This window comes from Jaculus jaculus, chromosome 11 (genome assembly GCF_020740685.1).
Source record: "Jaculus jaculus isolate mJacJac1 chromosome 11, mJacJac1.mat.Y.cur, whole genome shotgun sequence".
Lineage (NCBI taxonomy): Eukaryota > Metazoa > Chordata > Mammalia > Rodentia > Dipodidae > Jaculus > Jaculus jaculus.
Window position 1 is genome coordinate 104,857,069 of NC_059112.1, and position 21,210 is coordinate 104,878,278.

General features: G+C 53.9%; 1 protein-coding gene across 1 annotated transcript; it reads left to right on the forward strand.

Annotated features, from left to right (window-relative positions):
• Positions 1–3,002: 3,002 nt before the first annotated feature.
• Positions 3,003–19,915, forward strand: Carhsp1 (calcium regulated heat stable protein 1). Its single transcript, XM_004652250.2, has 4 exons — positions 3,003–3,067; positions 13,940–14,107; positions 14,845–14,967; positions 17,663–19,915. Exons 2-4 carry the CDS (start codon positions 13,947–13,949, stop codon positions 17,823–17,825), a joined length of 447 nt encoding a protein of 148 aa, XP_004652307.1. The 5' UTR covers positions 3,003–3,067; positions 13,940–13,946; the 3' UTR covers positions 17,826–19,915.
• Positions 19,916–21,210: the final 1,295 nt, after the last annotated feature.

The following is a 21,210-nucleotide window of genomic DNA, read 5'->3' on the forward strand; positions in this document are numbered from 1 at the left end:
CAAGGGACTACAGAGTGAGAACTCCCTAGAGAAAGACCCTAACTTGAAAACACAAACAAAGAAAAACAAAAAACAACCACACATGAAGGATGAGCCTTCAGTGTAGGAGGCAGGACAGTGGTGTCCCTTGGTCGTGATGGAGTCTAAAGGGCATTAAGGGTAATGTTTCCTTGGAACTCCTCCCCCCCCCCTTTCTTTTTGAGGTAGGGTCTAGCTCAGGCAGACTTGGAATTCACTGTATAGTTTCAGGCTTGCCTGGAAGTCCTTCCTCTGCTTCTCTAGTGCTGGGATTAAAGGCGTGCACCACCATCCTGAGTCCCTCAGGATCTCACTACATAGCCCAAGGTGGCATGGAATATTTGATCCTCCTTTCTCAGCCTGCTCTGGGTGTTGGAATTACAGGTATGCGCCACCATGCCTGGCTCTTTCTAGGGTATAAACACATTTTATTTATTGTTTTAAATTTGTTTCTTATAGTTTAAAAAATTTATTTATTTGAGAAAGAGGCAGCGGGAGAAAGAGAGAGAGAGAGAGAGAAAATGGGTGCACCAGGGCATCTAGCCGCTGCAAACAAACTCCAGATGCATATGTCACCTTGTGCATCTGGCTGATGTTGGTCCTGGGGAATTGAACCTGGGTTCTTTGGCTTTGCAGGCAAGTACCTTAACCACTAAGCTATCCCTCTAGCCCTATTACAGTTTTTTTTAAAAGCTATTTATTTAGTACAGACAGAAATTGGAGGGGGGGGGGGGAGAATGGGCTTACCAGGGCCTCTAACCACTGCAAACGAACTCCAAATACATGCACCACCATGTGCATCTGGCTTACATGGGACCTGGAGAATTGAAGCTTGATCCTTAGGCTTCACTGGCTTAACCTTAACTGCTCAGCCATTTCTCCAGCCCCCTGTTATAGTTTTTAAAAGAAATGATTTATTTGTGAACGTGTGTGTGTGTGTGTGTGTGTGTACATGCCAGGGTCTCTTGTCACTGCACACACGCTTTGCTTTATGTGGGTACTGGGGAATTGAACCCAGCCCAGCAAGCTTGGTAAGCAAGTGCCTTTAATCACTAACCATCTTCTCAGCCCCATAGTTTTGTTTGTGAGCTAGGGTCTCATCCAGGCTGGTTTTAAACTCCCTCTGTAGTCAAGGATGACTTTGAATTTCTGATCCTCCTGCCTCTACCTCCTGAGTGTGAAGATTATAAGTGTGTTGGGGATTAAATGCAGGCCCTTATGCATGCTAGGCAATAATTCTACCAACTGATCTACATCCCCAGCCCCAGTGTTTTGTTTTTGTTTTTATGAGACAGGGTCTTTCTCTATGTAGCTCAGGCTGACCTCAAATTCTCATTCACCCTCTTGCCTCAGCCTTATCAGTGCCAGGATTACAAATGGCAGCCACCACAACCAGTTTACCATGTTGTTTCTTTCTTTTCTTTTTATTTTAGTTTTTTGAGGTAGGGTCTCACTCTAGCTCAGGCTGACCTGGAATTAGTCTCAGCATGGCCTTGAGCTCATGGCGATCCTCGTACCTCTGCCTCCCCAGTGCTGGGATTAAAGGCGTGCGCCACCATGCCCGGCTCCATTTTCCTATTCATTGCTTAATGGACATGGGGTGTGTGTCTCTACTCTCTGGGGACTGGAAAGAATGTTGCTAAGAACAGCTGGGTGTGGGTAAGTTTTTGTGGATACATACTTTTAATTCTCTTGGGTACATGCCTAGGAGGGAATGGCCCTAGGTTTACCTGCTTGGGGACCTTATAGTCACTTTTGCAAGGAGAAGATACCATTTTACATTCGCAGTAGCAGCAGCAGATGGCCTTTCTCCAGATCTTAGTTGGTTGGTTGGTTTTCCACCACATGGCCCTTAATGGTGCAGAGTATCTGAGGTGGTGGGTGGGCTCCATCAGGGTCTTCAGGGCCACCATGGGCCTGCTGCCCCATGACAGTTTCTGCGCATCACTTCTCCGTGTCCATAAGTGAACCTGACCCTGGGGCCTGGGTGTTTGCTTCATGAGGAGGTCACAGCAGGGTCTCTGTGCCTCACTCTCCTCTTCTGTAAATGCACCTTCAGCGCTGAGGACTCAAGGGGGCAGTGGAAATGAAAACTGAAAGATGTGCCTGCTGGTGTACACTTGCCATCCCAGCTCCGGGGTGGCTGAGGCAGGAAGGCTGACAGGAGTTAGATGCCCATTTGGGCTACAGAGTGAGACCTCCGTCTCAAAATCAGTTAATTAAATAAATAAGTAAATAAACGAAAAGAGAAAAGAACAAAACCAACAGCACAGGCTGGGGAGATGGCTCAGCGGTTTAAACTGCTCGCTTGCAAAGCCTAACGAACCAAGTTCGATTCTGCAGCATGCATGTAAAGCCAGACGCACAAAGTGGCCCATGCACTTGGAGTTCATTTGCAGGTCCTGGTGTGCCCATATTATCTCTCAAATAAGTTAAAAAACAAAACAAAACTATTAGGGGGGAGTGGTGGCGCATGCCTTTAATCCCAGCACTTGGGAGGCAGAGGTAGGTGGATCGTCACCCTGAGATTACATAGTGAATTCCAGGACAACCTCGGGTAGCGTAAAACCCTACGTCGAAGGACCAAAAACAAAGCAAAACAAAAGAAAACTATTTTGACTATATGTAGTTTTCTTCCGTTCTGTTTCCACTGGGTCTCTCCCCAGCATTCCTTTATCTGTGCTGAAACCCAAGCGCCCTGCTTATCTGGAGTCAGGCGCAGGTGGGGGGGCGGCAGGGACCTGCATCAGGGTGCAGAGACCCGGTCTTCCCACTTTCCCGGGCACTGGACCCCCGCACAGCTTCGACCCGCGTCTCCAGGCCCGAATCCCGCGCTCCAGCCCGCCCGGCGCCCACACAAAGGTCCCACGGCAGGGGCGGCCAGCGGCCCCGCCCTCCGCGCTGGCCCCGCCCCGAGCCCCGCTCCGCACTCCCATTGGCCGGGGCGCGTGTGGGGGCGCGGCCTCGCCGCCTGGCCCCGCCTCCCGCCCCGCTGGGTTCGGGCTCGCAGTCGGAGCGCAGCGGCTGGCGGGGTCGAACGCGTTGCCTGGTAGGCGGCTTTCCCGGGACCCGCGGGCAGGGCGTGGTGGGGCGCGCGCGGCCCCGAGGCCGGGAGGGTGGGCCGTCGGCCTGCTGGGGGTCCCTGGGGCCCCTCGTGCGGGGCCTTTCCGCTCACCAGCTGTGGATCCGCACGGGCTCCCTCTGGTCCCCCGTAGACCTGCCCCAGCGGCTCCGCCTGGCTCGTTGGCGGGGCGCGGGTTGCTCCCCGGGCGCCCGGGGATCGGGTGGGTGTGGCCGCAGCCGGAGGGCTCCGAGGCCGACGTCGGGGGGCCACTTCCCGCCTGACCACCTGTTCGGGGCGTGCGGGGAGCGCTCGGCCCGGCCGTCTCCTGCGCATCGCCCGCCCGCGGGTTGGAGCCTGCAGTGGGGTGACTCGGTGCCGGGGCGCGGGGCCGGGGGTGCTGCCAGCCGAAGGCGGGGCCGACCCAGCGGGGCCTGGCCGCGCCTGCTGCGGGCTGGGCGGTGGGACGGCGGCCAGGCCCGGCTGCGGGGAGCCGCCCTGGCCTCGCCCGATTGGCCGCATCTGGGGAGGAGGAGCCGCCCCGCGCGCTCGTCCCGGGTGTTCGCGCCCGGATAGGGGCCCCGGGGCGCACCGTGGAAAACTTCACCCGTGCTGGCAGGGCCAGTTTGCAGGCCGGAAATGCAGCGTTGGTGGATTTTATTTTATTTTTTAAAGGCAGGCTGTGGGCCCACCGCTTTTCAGGGGCTGCAGGGGATGGGTGCTCAGGGGAAGTGATTGTGAGAGGTGGAAAAAGATCTCTGCGAAATAGGGGGCCTTCTCTGAGACCGGAATATAACTTTTCCTAGCAGAAAGGGGTGAGTACGTATGGAGGGAGCTGGCTAGTCCAGGGCGGGTGGGGAATGAGAGACACTGACAAAAACACAAACAAACAAACAAACAAAAACCCCTCTCTTCTTTTGGCTGTTTTGCTGTTGCTCAGCCTCCGCGCCCAGTCTTATATGTCTAATCTGATCGCCAAGCCGAAGCCAGAGGAAACTTGTAGAAGCAGTTGGTTCATTAAACCTGGGGAAAACCAGCGTTTGGAAAGTAGTTGAAGGTTATCTTCGGCTAGGGTAATGAGTTTGAGAACAGTCTGGATTTCATGAGACTGTGTCTCAAAAATTAAAAAAAAAAAAAAAAAACAACTCAAAACAAAACAAAACAAAACAAAAAAAACACGCACACAGTTGGTTCAGCCGGTGATGTGGTTGACATCTGTAATGCCAGCACTCCCGCAGGAGGATTGCTATGAGTTCGAGTCCAGCCTAGGCTACATAGGAGACTTTCTCTCAAACAGCCAAAGCAACCCAAATAGAAAAAATCATTTCAGTCAGCCTGAGCTAGAGTTCGAGATCCTACCTCGAAAAAGAAAAACAACAAAAAAAATTCAGACCTCACAGTGCCTGACACTACCTACACAAGACCATCATAATAGGAGGGAAAGATCATGACATCAAAATAAAAGACTGATTGAGAGGGGGAGGAGATATGATGGAGAATGGAGTTTCAAAGGGGAAAGTGGGGGTAGGGAGGACATTACCATGGGATATTGTTTACAATCATGGAAGTTATTAATAAAAAATAAAAAAATTCAGACCAACCCCCTCCCACTTGCATGTAAAATTGTCCCATGTCCCCATTGTCATCTTAAGCCCCAAATTTCTCAACGGTCCTGTCTATTATCTTCCCTACAATCCTCTCCAGCTGCCCCTGCCTCGGGACACTGCCCCTTTAAGACCCAGCTCACCCGTCCCCTGGTCTGTGCCAGGGACCGCCTTCAGAGGCCTCCCTCTGTCTTCTCCTGGGGCAGTTGTGTAGATGTCGCCATCTGCTCGCTTCCTCCCCTGCTCAGGGAGACCCTCCAGGGCGAGAACAGCCTCTGCTGCTGGGTTGGGATCTGAATGAGCCGAGCCAGATCCCAAGGTGGTCTTTGGGTGGGGTTGAGGGTGGTGGGCTCCTTCCGAGGGAAGCTGTCTTTGTCCCACTTTGTGGCAGGAATTTGGCTTGAGGTGAAGCAGCAATGGGAGGGAAGTCTCCAACGCCAACGCCCCCCTCCCTTGTCCTTGGGAGTACTACCGTTGTTGACATAGCCTGCCTCCCCCTCTGCATGGGCTGGTGTGGGAGACCTCACTCCCGGGACACAGGAGGTGGACAGACAGGGTAGGGTTGGGAGAACTTCGGCCTGTTGGACATAGAGGATTCCTCGCTGGGCCCTAGAGGCACTTCCAGGTGGACAGCTGGAGTGGTGGGTGACTCTCTGTCCCCTGGGTGCTGCTCATAGGGTGGTAAGGCATTGGGTGTTGGAGGGGCCACCTTGGGTCCCTGGATGTGCATCTGGGACTAACCGGCTACTCTCTGCACTCAGAGACCCCGTGGTTCCAGCAGGCTGGGCCGCCTGAGGGGACAGGGCAGCCATTGGGCTGGCCCTCCAGGCCTGCCTTGCTGTTTGCTTTTCCCGGCTGAAAAGACAACACTGGTTCTGGCCCCGCCCTCCGGTCCCTCTGCTCCTTGATCCCAGCTCGCCCAGAACAATGGAGAGGGGGCTGTGTGGCAAGACACCCCCTAAATTGCATCACCGTCTGGATCCTTGGGGGGTGGTGGGGGGGCTGTCCTTTCCAGAGACCTCTGTGTCCAGTTCAGCTAACTGCTTCCTCCCCCCTCCCCATGGCCCCTTGGGGATAGGTGTGGGCTGGTAACCCCAAGACCTTAGGTAACCTCCTGGAGCTCCACCTGCCAGAGCCCCTGACTCCATACACAGACCTGAGCTGCCTCTTGGGTGCTCAGTTTCTCAGCAGCAGCTGTCTCCCTAGGAGCCCCTTAAAAGTGCAGTCTTGGGGGCTAGGAGAGCAGCTCCGTCCCAGACCCCATGCTTAGAGGGCTGGAGTATCTGGCTCCGTCCTCAGCACCCAAAAAATTCTCCCAACTAACCAGTCAACCAAAGGGTGTCACCCACAACTTCAGAATCAAAACCCACATCTGAATATCCTTGTTGCAAGGGTGCATTGAAGTGTGAGAAGCTCTGGCCTCAGAGCTCTGCGCCTCTTTCCTCATGTGTGGAAAGGGAATGAGGGTGTTCCCCGCGGGGCTCATGGGAAGGAAATCTAATATACACTGTCTGGGAGAGCAGAAAAGCACCATTCTCCGGCCCCCCCCTTCCCTGCCAGGGTGTCTTGCTCTAGGGACTGCTGTCCACCTGCCGCGGGGGGTCTGGCCCTGAGCTAGGAGGTACCCTAGCACAATGCCAGGTGACCTTCCCCAGCCACACACCCACAGAACACTCAAGACCCCTCCATTTTGCACAGTAGCCCTGGAGAAGTTCTGCATTGCCCGAGAATGAAGTGTCTCAGCTCCTTGTGCCGAGTCCCTGTTTTCCTTCCTTCAGGAGTCTAAACTGAAGCAATAAGAGCCTTGGGAAGTGATCTCCCTCTCACGAAAGTGGAAATGGCTGGGCCCTTCCTTGCAGTGAACACTTGACTCTGGAACTGGGTGTGGCGGTTTCCGGTTTCCTTATCCCAGTATTGGGGAGGCTGAGGCAGGAGGTTGGGACCCTGTCTCAAAAACAAAACATAACAGAAAAAAACAAAAACAGGGCTGGGGAGATGGCTCAGCTTTTAATAAAGGCATACTTGTTTGATAAGCTTGCTCACAAAGGCCGGATTCCTGGCACCCAGGTAAAGCCTAATCAGAGTGGCACAAGGGTCCGGATTCCCTGCACACACCCGTACGTAATGGGGGGGGGTCACAATCCTGAGCTTGAGGGCCGGCTACCCTGGCCTTCCCGGTGGTAAACAACCAGAGACACCTGTCTCAAGCCAGGTGGAAGGAGAGGACCAACACCTGGAGGTGTTCCTGATCGCCCACACAAACACTGTGGCATGTACACACCCCCACACACAATCATAAAACATACATGCATGCATAATACTAAAGAACAACAGAAAAAGCCGGGCATGGTGGCGTGCGCCTTTAATCCCAGCACTCAGGAGGCAGAGGTAGGATCATGGCCATGAGTTTAAAGTCACCCTGGACTACACAGTGAATTCCAGGTCAGCCTGGACTAGAGTGAAACCCGACCTCAGAAAACCAAAAAAAAAAAAAAAAAAAAGAAAAAAACGAAAGAAAGAAAGAAAAAAAAAAGTGGAGAAGATAATTAGAAGTTACTTTCTGGTGGCTGGAGAGATGGCTCAGTTGCAAAAACCTGACCACCTGGTTTCGATTCCCCAGTACCCACCTAAAGCCAAAGTGGTGTTTGCACCTGGAATCATTTGTGTTTGTACTCTCTCCCTGCGTCTCTCTTCCTCTGAAGTAAATAAATAAAAAATTCAGGGGGCCTGGAGAGATGGTTTAGTGGTTAAGCACTTGCCTGCGAAGCCTAAGGACCCCGGTTCAAGTCTCGACTCTTCAGGACCCATGTTAGCCAGATGCACAAGGGGGCACAAGTGTCTGGAGTTCTTCTGCAGTGGCTGGAGGCCCTGGAGTGCCCATTCTCTTTCTATCTGCCTCTTTCTCACTCTCAAATAAATAAGTAAATACAGGGGCCGGGCATGGGGGCTCACGCCTTTAATCTCAGCACTTGGGAGGCTGAGGTAGGAGGGTCGCTGTGAGTTCCAGGCCACCCTGAGACTACATAGTGAATTCCAGGTTAGCTTGGCCTAAAGTGAGACCCTACCTTGAAAAACCTAGGGAAAAAATATATTTTAAAGTTATTTTCTGGGGCTGGAGAGATGGCTTAATGGTTAAGGTGATTGCCTATGAAGGCCCAGGACCTAGATTTGATTCCCCAGAACCCAGGTAAGCCAGATGCACAAGGTGATGCATTTCACACAAGGTGACACGTGCATCTGAAGTTCTTTTGTAGTGGCTAGAGGCCCTCTCTTGCTTGCTCTCATTAAAAAAAAAAAAAAAAAAATTTAAGTTATTTTCTGGATGTGGCTAGAGACTTGCCAAGAGCTCAAGGGATGCTGGCAGGGTAGGTGAACCTGAGGCTCTGATTTTGTCCTGAGTCTCTAGATGGGGGGGGGCGAGGGGGAGTTGAGGTCTGACTGGTGCTCACCGGAGCCCGAGACCTCTGATTTGCTGCAGGGCCTGTGGAAAATTTCCAGGCTATTTTGGGCTAAGGCCCCTTTCTCACCAGTTCTCAGGGTAAAGGCTAAACACACCCTCCCTGGGGATAGGGCGGGTGTGGCCTCCCCCCCCCACTGGACCTCACCCTTGGGTGGGTACTTCTCAGAACTGGAGTCCTTGCGGTGGGGGAGCCATGGCCTGCCCTCCCCTCACCCCCACATTGAGCATTGGGGGGATCGTGTCCCAGATGCCTTCGTTTCTGCTAGTGCACGTGGGTGATGTGGTGCCTGACAGAGTTCGTGCATTTGGCGCGCGTGCATGTAGTGTGTGTGGACAGCTTTGTGCAAGCATACACGGGCAAACACCCACGTGTACACATGGGCATCCCCACACGTACACCTACATACATTTGTAGAAGCCCACTCACTTGATCATATGAAGAGACATGCCACATGCCCCCCCACATACACAGGTGTGCATACACCTGTTGTGAGCAGGTACAGAGACGTGCCCACATACACATGCACACAAAGAAGCGTGTGTGTGCCCAGCCCAGCAGTCCTGGTGCCCTGGCCATGGCATTTCCTTAGAATCTGGTACGGGCTTAAGGCTCATCCAGGGACTGGCCCAGAGTCCCCCGCAGGCAACAAGACGACAGCTTCAATGCCAAGTCCCCCAGTAGGGTGCAATGATGGGCACTGCCTTCCCCAGGGTATAGCTGGGAGGAGTCAGTAGTGGGAAGCAGCTGGTGCTTGGAGGCAGGGAGAGGCTGCTCCTCGCCTGACCTGGTGTGGGACCTCTTGGCTGGCTCCCCTCACAGCTGGCGTCTGACCCAGCGCCCCACAGGACAGCCATTCACTCGTGCTGGCCTAGCCACTTCTGACCACTGTGTCCAGGCCAGATGGCCTCCAAGAGGCCGGCTAGGATGAGATGGAGCCTCCCAAGTGTCCCAGGTGGACCCCACCCCATCCCATTCTCCGTGCCTCAGTTTCCTCCACTGTTGAGTGAATAAGTGTGGCCCTGAACACTTATGGAAGGTCGTGAATGTCCTCCGGGTGTGGCTTCCCAGGTCCGTGAGGAATGTTCCCTCTCCGTTCCAGGCCTGGCTCACCCTAGGATGTAGAGGGACCTTCTGTTTCTCTCAGAAGTCCTCCCCACTGAAGGGCTCTCAGGGACAGGATGGATTTGGGACAGAGGGGTTTGGGGCCCGGGAGAGGTGGGTGACACAATGGTGTCATATGATGTCAGTGGCTCATACTGAAGGGAAGGACAGGATGACAAAGGTGGTGATGCAATATGGTGTCTGGGCCAGCCCTGCCCTCTGCACCGCATTTCCTGCCTCCCACCCCCACTCGGAGCCCTTGCTGGCCTTCAGTCATACTGAGCTCTCCCCAGCCTCCAGCCATTGAGTACCCTTCTCTCTCTCTTTCTCTCCCTCCCTCCTTTATTTTTATTTATTAATTTGAGAGTGACAGACAGCTAAAGAGGCAGATAGAGAGAATGGGCGTGCCAGGGCCTCCAGCCACTGCAAACAAACTCCAGACGCATGTGCCCCCTTGTGCATCTGGCTAACGTGGGTGCTGGGCAATCGAGCCTCGAACCTCACAGGCAAGTGCTTAACCACTAAGCCATCTCTCCAGCCCCTTCCCTCCTTTTTGATTTTTCAAGGTAGAGTCTTACTCTAACCCAGGCTGATCTGGAATTCACTGTGTAGTCTGAGAGAGGCCTGACACTCAGTAATTTTCCTACCCTTGCCACCAAGTGCTGGGATTAAAGGTGTGTGCGCGCCACCACACCCAGCAGAAAGAGAGAATATGGGCGCACCATGGCCTCCAGCATCTGCAAATAACTCCAGATGCTTGTGTCACCTTGTGTATTCTGGCTTTATGTGGGTACTAGGGAATTGAACTGGGTTGTTGGGCTTTATTATGGGCAAGCACCTTAACCGTTGAGCCATCTCTCTGGCCTGGTTTTCTCTTTTCTAATTATTAATATTTATTATTATTTCATTTTTTTCTTGTTTTGTTTTTTTGAGGTAGGGCCTTGCTCAAGTCCAGACCAACCTGAATTACTCTCAGGTTAGCCTCAAATTCACAGCAATCCTCCTGGATCACACTCTAGCCCAGGCAGACCAGGAACTCATCTTTAGCCCAAACTGACTTTGAACTCATGGCAGTCACCCTACTTCAGCCTCCTTAGTGCTGGGATTAAAGGCATGTTCCACCACATCCAGTTTACTGACTTTTTTGGTTTTTCAAGGGAAGGTCTCACTCTGGCCCAGGCTGACCTGGAATTCACTCTTATTCTAAGGTGGCCTCAAACTCATGGCGATCCTCCTACCTGTGCCTCCCGAGTGCTGGGATTAAAGGCGTGCACCACCATGCCTGGCCTTATTTTTAATTTTAATTTATTTTTATTTATTTATTTGAGAGAAGCAGAGAGAGAGAGAGAGAGAGACAGATATAGAGAATGGGCACACCAGGGCCTCCAGCCACTGCAAATGAACTCCAGAAGCATGTGCCACCTTGTATATCTGGCTTATGTGGGTCCTGGGGAATTGAACCTAGGTTCTTTGGCTTTGCAGGCAAGCGCCTTAACCACTAAGCCATCTCCCCAGCTTATATATATATATATTTTAATATTTTACTTAGGGCTGGGGAGATGACTTACCAGGTAAGGCATTTGCCTGCAAAGCCAAAGGACTCAGGTTCAATTCCACAGGACCCATGTAAGTCAGATGCACAAGGTGGTGCATGTCTGGAGTTTGTTTACAGCGGCTGAAGGCCCTGGCATGCCCATTTCCTTTCTCTGTATATATATGCCTCTTTCTCTGAAATAAAATATTTTAAAAATATTTATTCATTTTGAGAGAGAGAGGGAGAATGGGTGCACCAGGGCCTCTAGTCACTGCACATGAACTCCAGACACATGTGCCATCTTGTACATCTGGCTTACGTGGGTACTGGGGAACTGAACCTGGGTCCTTACGCTTCATAGGCAAATGCCTTAACTGCTAAGCTATCTCTCCAGCTGTTTTTATTTTTTAAATATGTTTATTTATTTGAAAGAGACACAGCAACAGAGAGTGAGTATGATTGCACCGGAGCCTCCTGCTGCTGCAAATGAACTTCAGATGCTTGTGTCACTTTGCATCTGGCTTTCTGTGTGTACTGGGGAATTGAACCTGGGCCATCAGGCTTTGCAAGCAGGCCTCCTGAGTGCTGGGATTAAAGGTGTACACCACCGTGGCGTCTGGCCATTGCTTTTCTTTTGGGCATGTAGCCGAGGCAGGCCCTAAACACATCCTCCTGCCTATGCCTGCTGAGTTCTGGCTTAGAGTAAGTACCGCCCACTGTGCCTGGTGAGCTCCTTGCGGACATTTCCATCTCATTGATTCTCTGCATCTGGGTTCAGCCCTGTGTCCAGTGCCACAAACAGCACCTGGTGCTGGGTGCTGGGTGCATGTTTGCTGAGTGGCTGGTGCTGGTTACTGTGTGCTTGCTCGTTCTGGAAAGAGTGTGTGCCCAGTGCATTACTTTGTTTGCATTTCATGAGGATGCTGTGACATTGGGACCGTGTTGCAGAAACTGAGGCCCAGAGAGGTTGAGTTAGTTGCCTGAGGTCACACAGCAGTTGGGAAGATGTGAAGTCAGATGTGCCCAGCTGGGGGATGGGGTAGACTGGTTAGGTGAAGGGGAAGAGGAAGAGCGGCTCCCGCCTCACACCAGTGTGGGCAGCTCCTTACAGTCTTCCCTGTTGCCCTGGGAGGCTTGGGTGGGGCCCATCTGCCCTCTTCCCTCTGGATCAGCCTTCTTCCCAGAATTCCGGGCATTGGAACATTCTAGCACTCTTATGACCTCTGCTGGAGCCCTGACCAGCAGTCCAGCAGCTGGGGGCCTCTACAAGGACGAGGTGGGGGCTTTCCTGGACTCGTGTTCCTGCCTGGCTGCGGCTGCAGCTAACAAGAGAGTCAAGAGGTAGCTACGCCGTCACTTCTTGCAAAGGCTGCCTGGTCACCCCTCCCCAGCGAGACAGGACTGAATCCCCAAGGGGATGTGGAGTATATGGTATATGGAGGAGACGTTTCTTGCTTTTGAGAGAGGGGTGCTCTTGCCATGGTTGCTCAGAACCTGAGGTGGAGGGTGGAGGCTAAAGGGAGACTTGCTGGGTAGCATCGAGGAAGACTCAGGGCCACTGAGTTACTACAGACTGGTGATGCTGGGCTCAGGGTCGGCAAGGCTGCAGGCTCTCTGCTGAGGGTGCCTGGCACAGAGCTTGCTTGGCATGTATAGAACCCTGGATTCTACTTCTGGCACTGAATACAGCAGGCGTGGGGGTGCATGCCTACAACTGCAGCCAGCCTGGGCTGCAAGAAAACCTATCTCAAAAAGAAAGGAAGAAATTATCCGGGTGTGATGTGGTGGTGCACGCCTTTAATCCTAGGACTCAGGAGGCAGAGGGAGGAGAATTGCTGTGAGCTCGAGGTCAGCCTGGGCTAGAATGAGACCCTACTTTGAAAAAGCCAAAAAAAGAAAAGGGGGGGAAAAAAAGTAGCTGAAAACTGAAGTTTGAAATTTCAGGCTGACATTTTGGGATATTGAAAAGTTTATATTTTACATTTAGAAAGCCCTGTGTTGGTACATGGACCCACTGAAGGTACACCCTTTTTAATCTTTTTCTTTGATTTCGGTTTTTGAGGTAGGGTCTCACTGTTGCTCAGGCTGACCTGTAATTCACTGTGTAGCCTCAGGGTGGCCTTGAACTCACTGCCATCCTCCTACCTCTGCCTCCTTAGTGCTGGGATTAAGGGCATGCGCCACCATGCCCCCCGCCGAGGGCACATCTTTACTGAGGTTCTCCATCTTAAGTCCCTGTCCCTAGCCCTGAGCAGGTGTTGAGGGCTGCTCACACGGCCTGTCTTCTCTCAGGTGTGTAAACCGAGGCAGAGAGGAGAAGGGCCTTACTTACCCAGTCCTGTACCTGGTTAGCTGCTCTTGACCTTGAGCCAAGGTCTATTTGAGCTGGCACCCTGACGTCCCACGGGGTTGCTTGGGTACAGCGGCCATTCCAGGCACCCCAGAGAATTGTTTCCTGCTAGCATTCCTCTTTGAGACAGGCTGGCCTTGAACTTGGCGCTCCTTTCATCTCGGCGTCCTCAGTGCTGGGATGACAGGCGCAAGCCATGGCCTGACTACCTGATGCCTCTTAGGGGGTCACTGAGTGAAGTCAACTTTCTAGCAGGGGGTGGTGCTGGGAACACCTTCTGCCCAGTCCCTAAGGGTATTTCTGGGTTGCCCCCCTGTCCCTGGGCTCACAGCCCCTGAGGGAGCTCCGCTGTCTCTGGTGTGTTGTGTAGTCTCCAGCAGGTGACTGCTAGGTCCCTTGGGTGCTTGCTGTTCCACTTTGCCCTTGCCCTTCCCTGCAGTGTGGGGTTGGGCACTGAGCTGAACGCCTGGCATGAAAGTTCTCCTGGCCGAGGGCCTTCATCCCTCCCACAGTATTTGCTGCACCACCTGCGTATGCCGCTGTCTGTGCTGGGGACGCTGGGGACCTGCGGGGATCAGTACTGTCCTTGCCATAGGGGCGGGCCTGGCGTTTTCTTGCACAGTGGTGACTTGGGAGGCCCGTGGCTGCTGTAGGAGCCCGGAGCTGGCACCTGAACCGACACCTGAGCTTGGGGGTGTGGCTCTGGACAAGGTGACCTGGCATGAGCCTCCAGGGAAGAGTCAGGCTGCACCAGCTCCGGTCTCTTGAGGCCAGACCCTCGAGAGACCCCCTTTCCCTGTCTCCCCCCAGGTCAGCCATGTCATCGGAGCCTCCCCCGCCACCACCACAGCCCCCCACACATCAGGCTTCCGTTGGGCTGTTGGACACCCCTCGGGCCCGAGAGCGATCTCCATCCCCGCTGAGGGGCAACGTGGTCCCAAGCCCGCTGCCTACTCGCCGGACAAGGACCTTCTCAGCGTGAGTCTTGGGCAGGTGGGAGGCACTCCTGACACTTGTTGCTGCTCCAGCGAGGCAAGACCTAGCGACTGGTGCTAGAAACCAGCAAGGCGCCTGCCAAACTTGAGGCACTGTGACTGCTGCCCGTGCACCCTGTCCTGTCCGGGGTTCAGTGGGTGGGAATCACTAGGATGTGACATCATCAGGTCCTTGACTTCCTCAGCTGCGGGGGGGGGGGCATGTTGGGGTGGCCATAAACAGGTGTAGATTTTAGGCCCAGTGAGTAGGGGCTTTTTTTTTTTTGTTTGTTTGTTTGTTTTGTTTTTATGAGGTAGGGTCTCACTCTGGTCCAGGCTGACCTGGAATGAACTCTGTACTCTCAAGGGTGGCCTTAAACTCACAGTGATCCTCCTACCTCTGCCTCCCGAGTGCTGGGATTAAAGGTGTGTGCCACCATACCTGGTTTGGGGCTGCTTTTATTAACAGTTAGTTTTCTGAAGATTTCTTCCTGCAGACCCCTTTTTCTAGATGGAGAAACAGGCCTGAGACAACTTGCCCAGGTCGCCCAGAATCATTTTACTGTTGGGTTTGCATAGCTCCCGGGACTTACAGTGCCAGCCTGTTTGACTGCATACGGTGGTTCTAGCCAGGGCTTGCTCCCTGAGGCCCACCCGTGGACAGGAGCTGGGCCGAGCCGGGTGTGCCTCAGGAGAGTATGGCTGTCTGGAGGGCTGATGGGGTCCCCCTCTCTCTGACAGGACTGTGCGGGCATCACAAGGCCCTGTCTACAAAGGAGTCTGCAAATGCTTCTGCCGGTCCAAAGGTCATGGCTTCATTACCCCGGCCGACGGGGGCCCTGACATCTTCCTGCATATCTCCGAGTGAGTCCCTTAGTGTCGTATGTGGGAGGCCTGGGCCAGGGCCGTGACCCTGTGCAGGTGAGGGCAGTGTGTGACAGAAGGGCATCAGGCACAAGGATGTGGTCAGGTATGTGTGGTGGCTGGCCCTCTGAACGTGTGACGGCCTGTGTGACAGTAACTGGGTATTTTGAGTGTTTGTGCACTGCAGATGCCACGGGCTGTGGTCATGCCCTGGGGTCAGGGTGGTGGCAGCTGGGCTGCTGTGTGAGTGGAGAATGGCTGGGGGATGGGTCTGAGTGCTTTGTGCTTGACTGGTGAGAAGGGTGACCTTGGGCCAACGGATCAGCCCCTGGCTTCCTAACCCTAGTGGCTTCGTGAGTCTGGGGCCTGCCCAGCCCCTCTGCTCCAGGAAGGAAGTTCGGGGCTGGGCCCTTTCTCTTGCTGCTTGCTCACTGGTGTCCTTCCTTCCTGTTTTCCTGAGTGTCTGGACGCCCATGGGAGCCAAAGGCGGGGCCTGCCTGACACCCAGCACCTCCATGCGTCCCCTCCAGACTCCAGGGAAGCTTTGGTTATCTGGGGAAACTGGCACCCCATCCTGACCCTCTTCTTTGGCACAAACATGTTCCTCCAGACTCTTCTCCTGGGGTTGGGATGGGATCCAGTGCTTTCTACATACACTAGGCCAGGGCTCCACCTGTGAGCAGCACCCTTGCTTGCAGCCTCAAACTTTGAGCTGGCGGCAGGCAGAGGCCTCCTGAGCCCGGCAAACCCTGAAACCACAGTTTTGAAAACAAATCAGGTTATAGGACTGGGGAGACGGCTCAGCGGTGAAGTGCCCACTGTGCAAGCATGAGGCCCTGCATTTGGACCCCAGCACCCTGTATGTGCAATCCCAGTACTGGGGAGGCAGAGAAAGAGGACCCGGGACCCTGTCTCAAAATCTGAAGTAGCAGGCGGGAGAGATGGCCTAGTGGCTAAGGTGCTTGCTCGTAAAGCCCGACAGCCACAGTTCGATTCCCCAGTGCCCGTGTAAAGCCAGATGCACAGTGGTGCTGGTGTGCCCATTCTCTCTGTCTCTGCCAGGTGTGCTGGCACGTGCCTTTAATCCCAGCACTCGGGAGGCAGAGGTAGGAGGATTGCTGTGCTTTGAGGCCAGCCTGAGAATACATAGTGAATATTGCAGGTCAACATTGCATGGGCTAGAGTGAAACCCCACCTTGAAAAACAAAAAACAAAACAAAACAAAAACAGAGGTGGAGAGTGATTAAGGAAGACCCCAGAGGTCAGTATCTGGCTTCCACACTCATGCTGGACCTCATCTCCCGTGATGGAAGTTGTAGCTCTCTCCTTTGCTACCCCCACCGCCACCACATTCTTGCATCCCAGGTCTTTTGTTTCTTGAGGCAGGGGTCTTGCTCTAGCCCAGGCTGACCTAGAGTTCACTATGTAGTCTCAGGGTGGCCTTGAACTAATGGTGATCCTCTTACCTCTGCTTCCCAAGTGATGGGATTAAAGGCTTTTACTACTGCTGTGCCTGGCTAAATTTTGAGACAGAGAGAGGGACAGAGAGAGAGAGAGAGTTGAGTATGGGTGCACCAGGGCCTCCAGCCACTACAAATGAACTTCAGATGCGTGTGCCACTTTGTGTATCTGGCTTTATGTAGATAATGGGGAATTGGACCCAGGCCATTAGGTTTGCAAAGCAATTGCCTTTAACCATGGAGCCAGCTCTCCAACTGAATTTATTTTTGTTTTCAGTGTAGGGTTTCACTATAGCCTAGGCTGACCTGGATCTCACTTTGTGGTCCCAGACTGGCCTTGAACTCACAGTGATCTTCCTACCTCTGCCTCCCAAGTGCTACTTTTTCTTTTTCTTTTTTTTTTTTTTTTTTTCTTTTTTGAGGTAGGGTCTCACTCTGGCTCAGGCTGACCTGGAATTCGCCATGGAGTCTCAGGGTGGCCTTGAACTCTCGGTGATCCTCCTACCTCTGCCTCCCGAGTGCTGGGATTAAAGGCGTGCGCCACCACGCCCGGCTCTTTTTCTTTTTTTCTAAGGTAGAGTCTCACTCTAGCTCAGGCTGACCTGGAATTCACTATGTATTCTCAGGGTGGCCTCGAACTCTCAGTGATCCTCCTACCTCTGCCTCCCGAGTGCTGCGATTAAAGGCGTGCGCCACCACACCTGGCTTGCTACTTTTTCTTTAGAGACAAGGTCTCACTAAGTTACCAAGATTGGTCTTGAATTCACTCTGTAGGCCAGGTAGACCTTTAACTTGCTATTCCTGTCTCAGCTTCCTGAATAACTGGCATTACAGGCCTATACCCTCCTGCCCAGCCATCAGGGACTTTTTTGAAGACTCACATGAGTGTCTGAGACAGTCAGTGATAAAGCCATACCCTGCGTCCTGGGTCTTGTGGAAGCAAAATTCAGTGTAGGCAGAGGAGCTTGGGAAAGCTGACCAAACCGTCCCCTCACTTCAGTTTTATTTCGTGATGGTCTCATCTCTCCGGCTCTTCCACCTGCAAGAGTGCATCTCACACTGGGTGCCGGTGTGAGCATGCAGGGTAGCAGCAGCCAGCGCAGAGTGGTGGAAGGGGAGGGGTTGTTCCCTGGAAGGGCTCCGGAGACCAGGCGCACAGTCCTTGTCTCATGTCTCAGGTCGAGTTTGTGGAACTTTTCCGTCTGTGGATACTGACTGCTTCTTCTGCCCTGCAGCGTGGAGGGGGAGTATGTCCCAGTGGAAGGTGACGAGGTCACTTATAAGATGTGCTCCATCCCACCCAAGAATGAGAAGTTGCAGGCCGTGGAGGTGGTCATCACTCATCTGGCACCGGGCACCAAGCATGAGACCTGGTCTGGACATGTCATCAGCTCTTAGGACCTGCAAGACCCCTTCTCCTGGGCTTCGGGGAGACTTTGGAGGGGGGGTGAGCAAGGGCCACACTGGAGATGACATTCTACCATACAACACGGGCTCCAAGGTGGGGCACGGGCCCTTTCATGCATCTCCTGGAAGGGCGTGGGGGCAGCTCGGGGTGCCCCCTCCACCAGCACAGCCTCTGACCTTCACAACAAGCTCTCACCACCTGAAAGGCATTAAAGCATTTCAAAAGGAGAGGCACCTGGCTGTGGCTGCGTGGAGGGTCCAACCCCAGCCGAGGGGTGGGTCACATGTCTTTCCCCAAACTGAACCCCTCATGGAACCGGAGGTCTGTGTGGCCTCTGGGGCATGTCACCAGTCCTGTGAATTCCCGCCCAGGGCCTCTGTCTCTTCTGAGACCAGGGCAAGATCCACTTTCTAATTCTTGGCTTGGCTGGTTCTAGAGAGGTGGCTGGGGCAAAAGGAGGAGCTATGTGTGTAAGGGCTTTGCTTTTAGGTGCCTTTGCAAGCAGGGCCGTTGCCATCCTCGGGGGATGATGTCCCCCAGGAGTCCTGCCTGTCTCTCAGGAGCTCCTGCCCCAGGTCATGGCTACTTTGAGGCGCAGGCCTGATTCTTTGAGAGGGCTGGTGTTTTCCACTTGCTGCTTTACTGGCAGCCACCCAGCAAAGCCATTCACAGCCTGTCATTAAGCTGATGCTGGGATGGCCATGGGGTGGGGAGGAGAGGGCTGTGGAGAGCAGAGGATCTTTGTTTCAAAACAGAACTTTCTACCGGGTTGGTGGCTCCTATCTGTAATGCCAGCACTTGGGAGGCTGAGATGGGGAAGATCCCAAGTTCCATGTCAGCCTGGGCCACAGCAAGACTGGCTTCCACTGTCAGCACTGCAGAACAAAACAAACGCCCCAGAACTTTCTCCTACTCACGCAGAGAAAAGTAGGCAGCTTGCTTCCTGACAGCCTTGCAAATCAACGTTGAAGGAGAAACACACCTAGGGTGGGGAATGGGGTTTCTTAAAACTGCTGTAAGAAATGCTTAGAATTCTTCTTTCTCTGTGCTGGGGATGGAACCCAGGGCTGTGTGGCCTGTTAGGTAAGCACTGTTTTTCTTTCTTTCTTTCTTTCTTTCTTTAATCTATATAACTGAAGCTCTTTTCTCAGAGCTGGCTCTGCACCTTGCTGTGACCTGTAGACTTATGTTTCGAGTGAACAGATAGATTCCTAGGACCTCCTCCGCTGTGGTTTGGATTTAGTTGTGATCTAAAAATAGAAGTGGCTGGGAAACCTGCTTAGAAGTATGTGGCTTTGAGAAAGTCACAAACTCACCTGTCAGTGCTGGGGATGTGTCCTGAAACTGGCTTTGGGGCCCCAAGAGTGGTCCAGGTAAGAGAGTTATTTGATACGGGGAGCTCACCCTGTGACTGAACTCTGGGTGAGTGTGTCCTTGTGGAAGGGGCGAAGGCTGGATGGTTTGCTGATGAGCGCAGGGCTTTGCACACGCTGAGCCTGGGTGCGCCAGTTGCGTTTGGCTGGCTCAGCACGGGCTCCTCCACCCCAGTTGCTCACTTTCTGTGTGGCCTGTGGTCCTGGTTGGGTCACTGGCCGTTGTTTTCATACTGTGTCAAAGGTGGCTTCTTCCCCTCCAGCCCTGGCTTGTTCCCCACTGGCACCCTGGGGCCTGTCTTCAGAACACACTCCCACAGCTGCTTCTGTCAGGACCGGGAGGGCTCCCTGCCTCTGCCGTGCTGCCTCGCGCTCACCCTGCACCCTGCGCTCTAGCGGGCCCACCGCGCAGGCAGCCGGGAGCCCCATTCTGCTGGCGTGGTGACCTCTGGATTCTCTCGCTTGGCCAGATCTTTTATAAATGGCTCTTCCTGTGTGACCACATCTTTTCAGCCAGTAGAGTATTCTAGAACTGCAGGGTATTAGAGCTGGAAAAGATCCCTTTTCTGTTCAGAAAGGGAGGGTTAACTTACAGAGGAGGAGGGACATGGTATTGGTGACCAAGCCAGGAATGGAATGTAGATTCCCAAATACAAACCCTGCTTCCCTTCGCCACTTCTTTCTCAATAAAGAGTTTGTTTTCTGCAGAGCTGTGCATACTTGCGCATGTGTGTACACATATACCCGGGCTTTTCCTGTGACCCAGACAGGATGTCTCTTCTAAACAAGACTGACACGTTCTGATCTGTAGTCCAACAGTGCTGGCCCAGCCCTCTTCATTCTCTAAAGCCGGAAAAGCTGAGCCTTAGAACAAGCCTCGTGGAGACACTGGTGTGCTGGGCTGTGGGTAAATTCCCTCAGGTGACATTGGAGATGTCATGTGGCAGGGTCCCATCAGTTCTTTGGTGGGAAGGGCCTTGGGGTCTCTGCTGCAGATGTCTGCTGCAGCCTTGAGCTCCACAGTCCCCGAGGGGGAGGCTGGGGATGGAGACGAGGCTACACTCCCTGGGTCCCGTGGCTCAGGAGCAGGCCAGTGGCCCTGCGGGTCAGCGCAGCACTTTGCAGCTGGGGCAGTGTGAGCAGCGGCAGCCGGCCAGCCCACCTTCAGGGTGGGGCCGCGAGGCCGGTGCTGGCCGAGTGGTTTGGTTCAGTGATGTGGACAGCAACCCGCTGTGCGGGAGCAGATGGGTCTTGGTGAATCAGATGCTGTGCTGGGGAAGTGACAAGCGACCCACCAAACCTGTTCAGGAAGGCCACACAAGATGAGACTTGGGGAAAGCAGGCCAGCTTTGCAGACATTGCCTTTGGGGTGCCATGGGGGAGGGAGGTGCCCAGGGTGGGCGAGGAAGTCAGAGGTGATTCAGGGCTGCGGGGGCAGACTGCAGTAGGATCAGGGCACATCTGAACTTTCTACTCCTTGCCCTGGCCTCCCAGGGGTGGTCATGACTGGGAACACCTTCCCAGGGTCAGGCAGACCCCAGTATGGGAGCCCAACTCTTTGCTCTGGTTTCTCCTGAAGCTTCTAACCCTTGGGTGACCTTAAGGCCGGGGCCAGCCTCTACTTGGGGCAGGGATGACCGAAGTAGCCGCAGCTGCCTGGGCGTAGCAACCTGTTCCTGCTTCTTGCCTCTCACGGCATCTAGATTCCTTGTGATGTCTGGACTCTGCCGACTTGCCTGGGCTGAGGGAGCGACTACAGCCCTGCTGCGTTAGTTCCTCATGTTTCACCAAAAGCTCCACTGTGGCACCAGAGGTGCCGGCGCACCTGACAGGTGAGAAGCTAGCCAGGAGCTTGCCTTGAGCCGCATAGCTGGCAGGCACACTACAGACCCTGGCACTCTGCGTACAAGCCGAGGCCATGCCCATGTTCCTTAGCCACAGACTTTATAGCCACTGAGCCTGGCTAGGTAAGGCCCTCTGAGTAAGTTCTGGGAGGACTGAT

Coding starts and splice junctions, on each gene's coding strand:
- Carhsp1 (XM_004652250.2), top strand. CDS start 13,947: ATGTCATCGGAGCCTCCCCCGCCACCACCACAGCCCCCCACACATCAG. Junction 14,108..14,844: donor CGGACAAGGACCTTCTCAGC/GTGAGTCTTGGG, acceptor TCTCTCTGACAG/GACTGTGCGGGCATCACAAG. Junction 14,968..17,662: donor ATCTTCCTGCATATCTCCGA/GTGAGTCCCTTA, acceptor TCTGCCCTGCAG/CGTGGAGGGGGAGTATGTCC.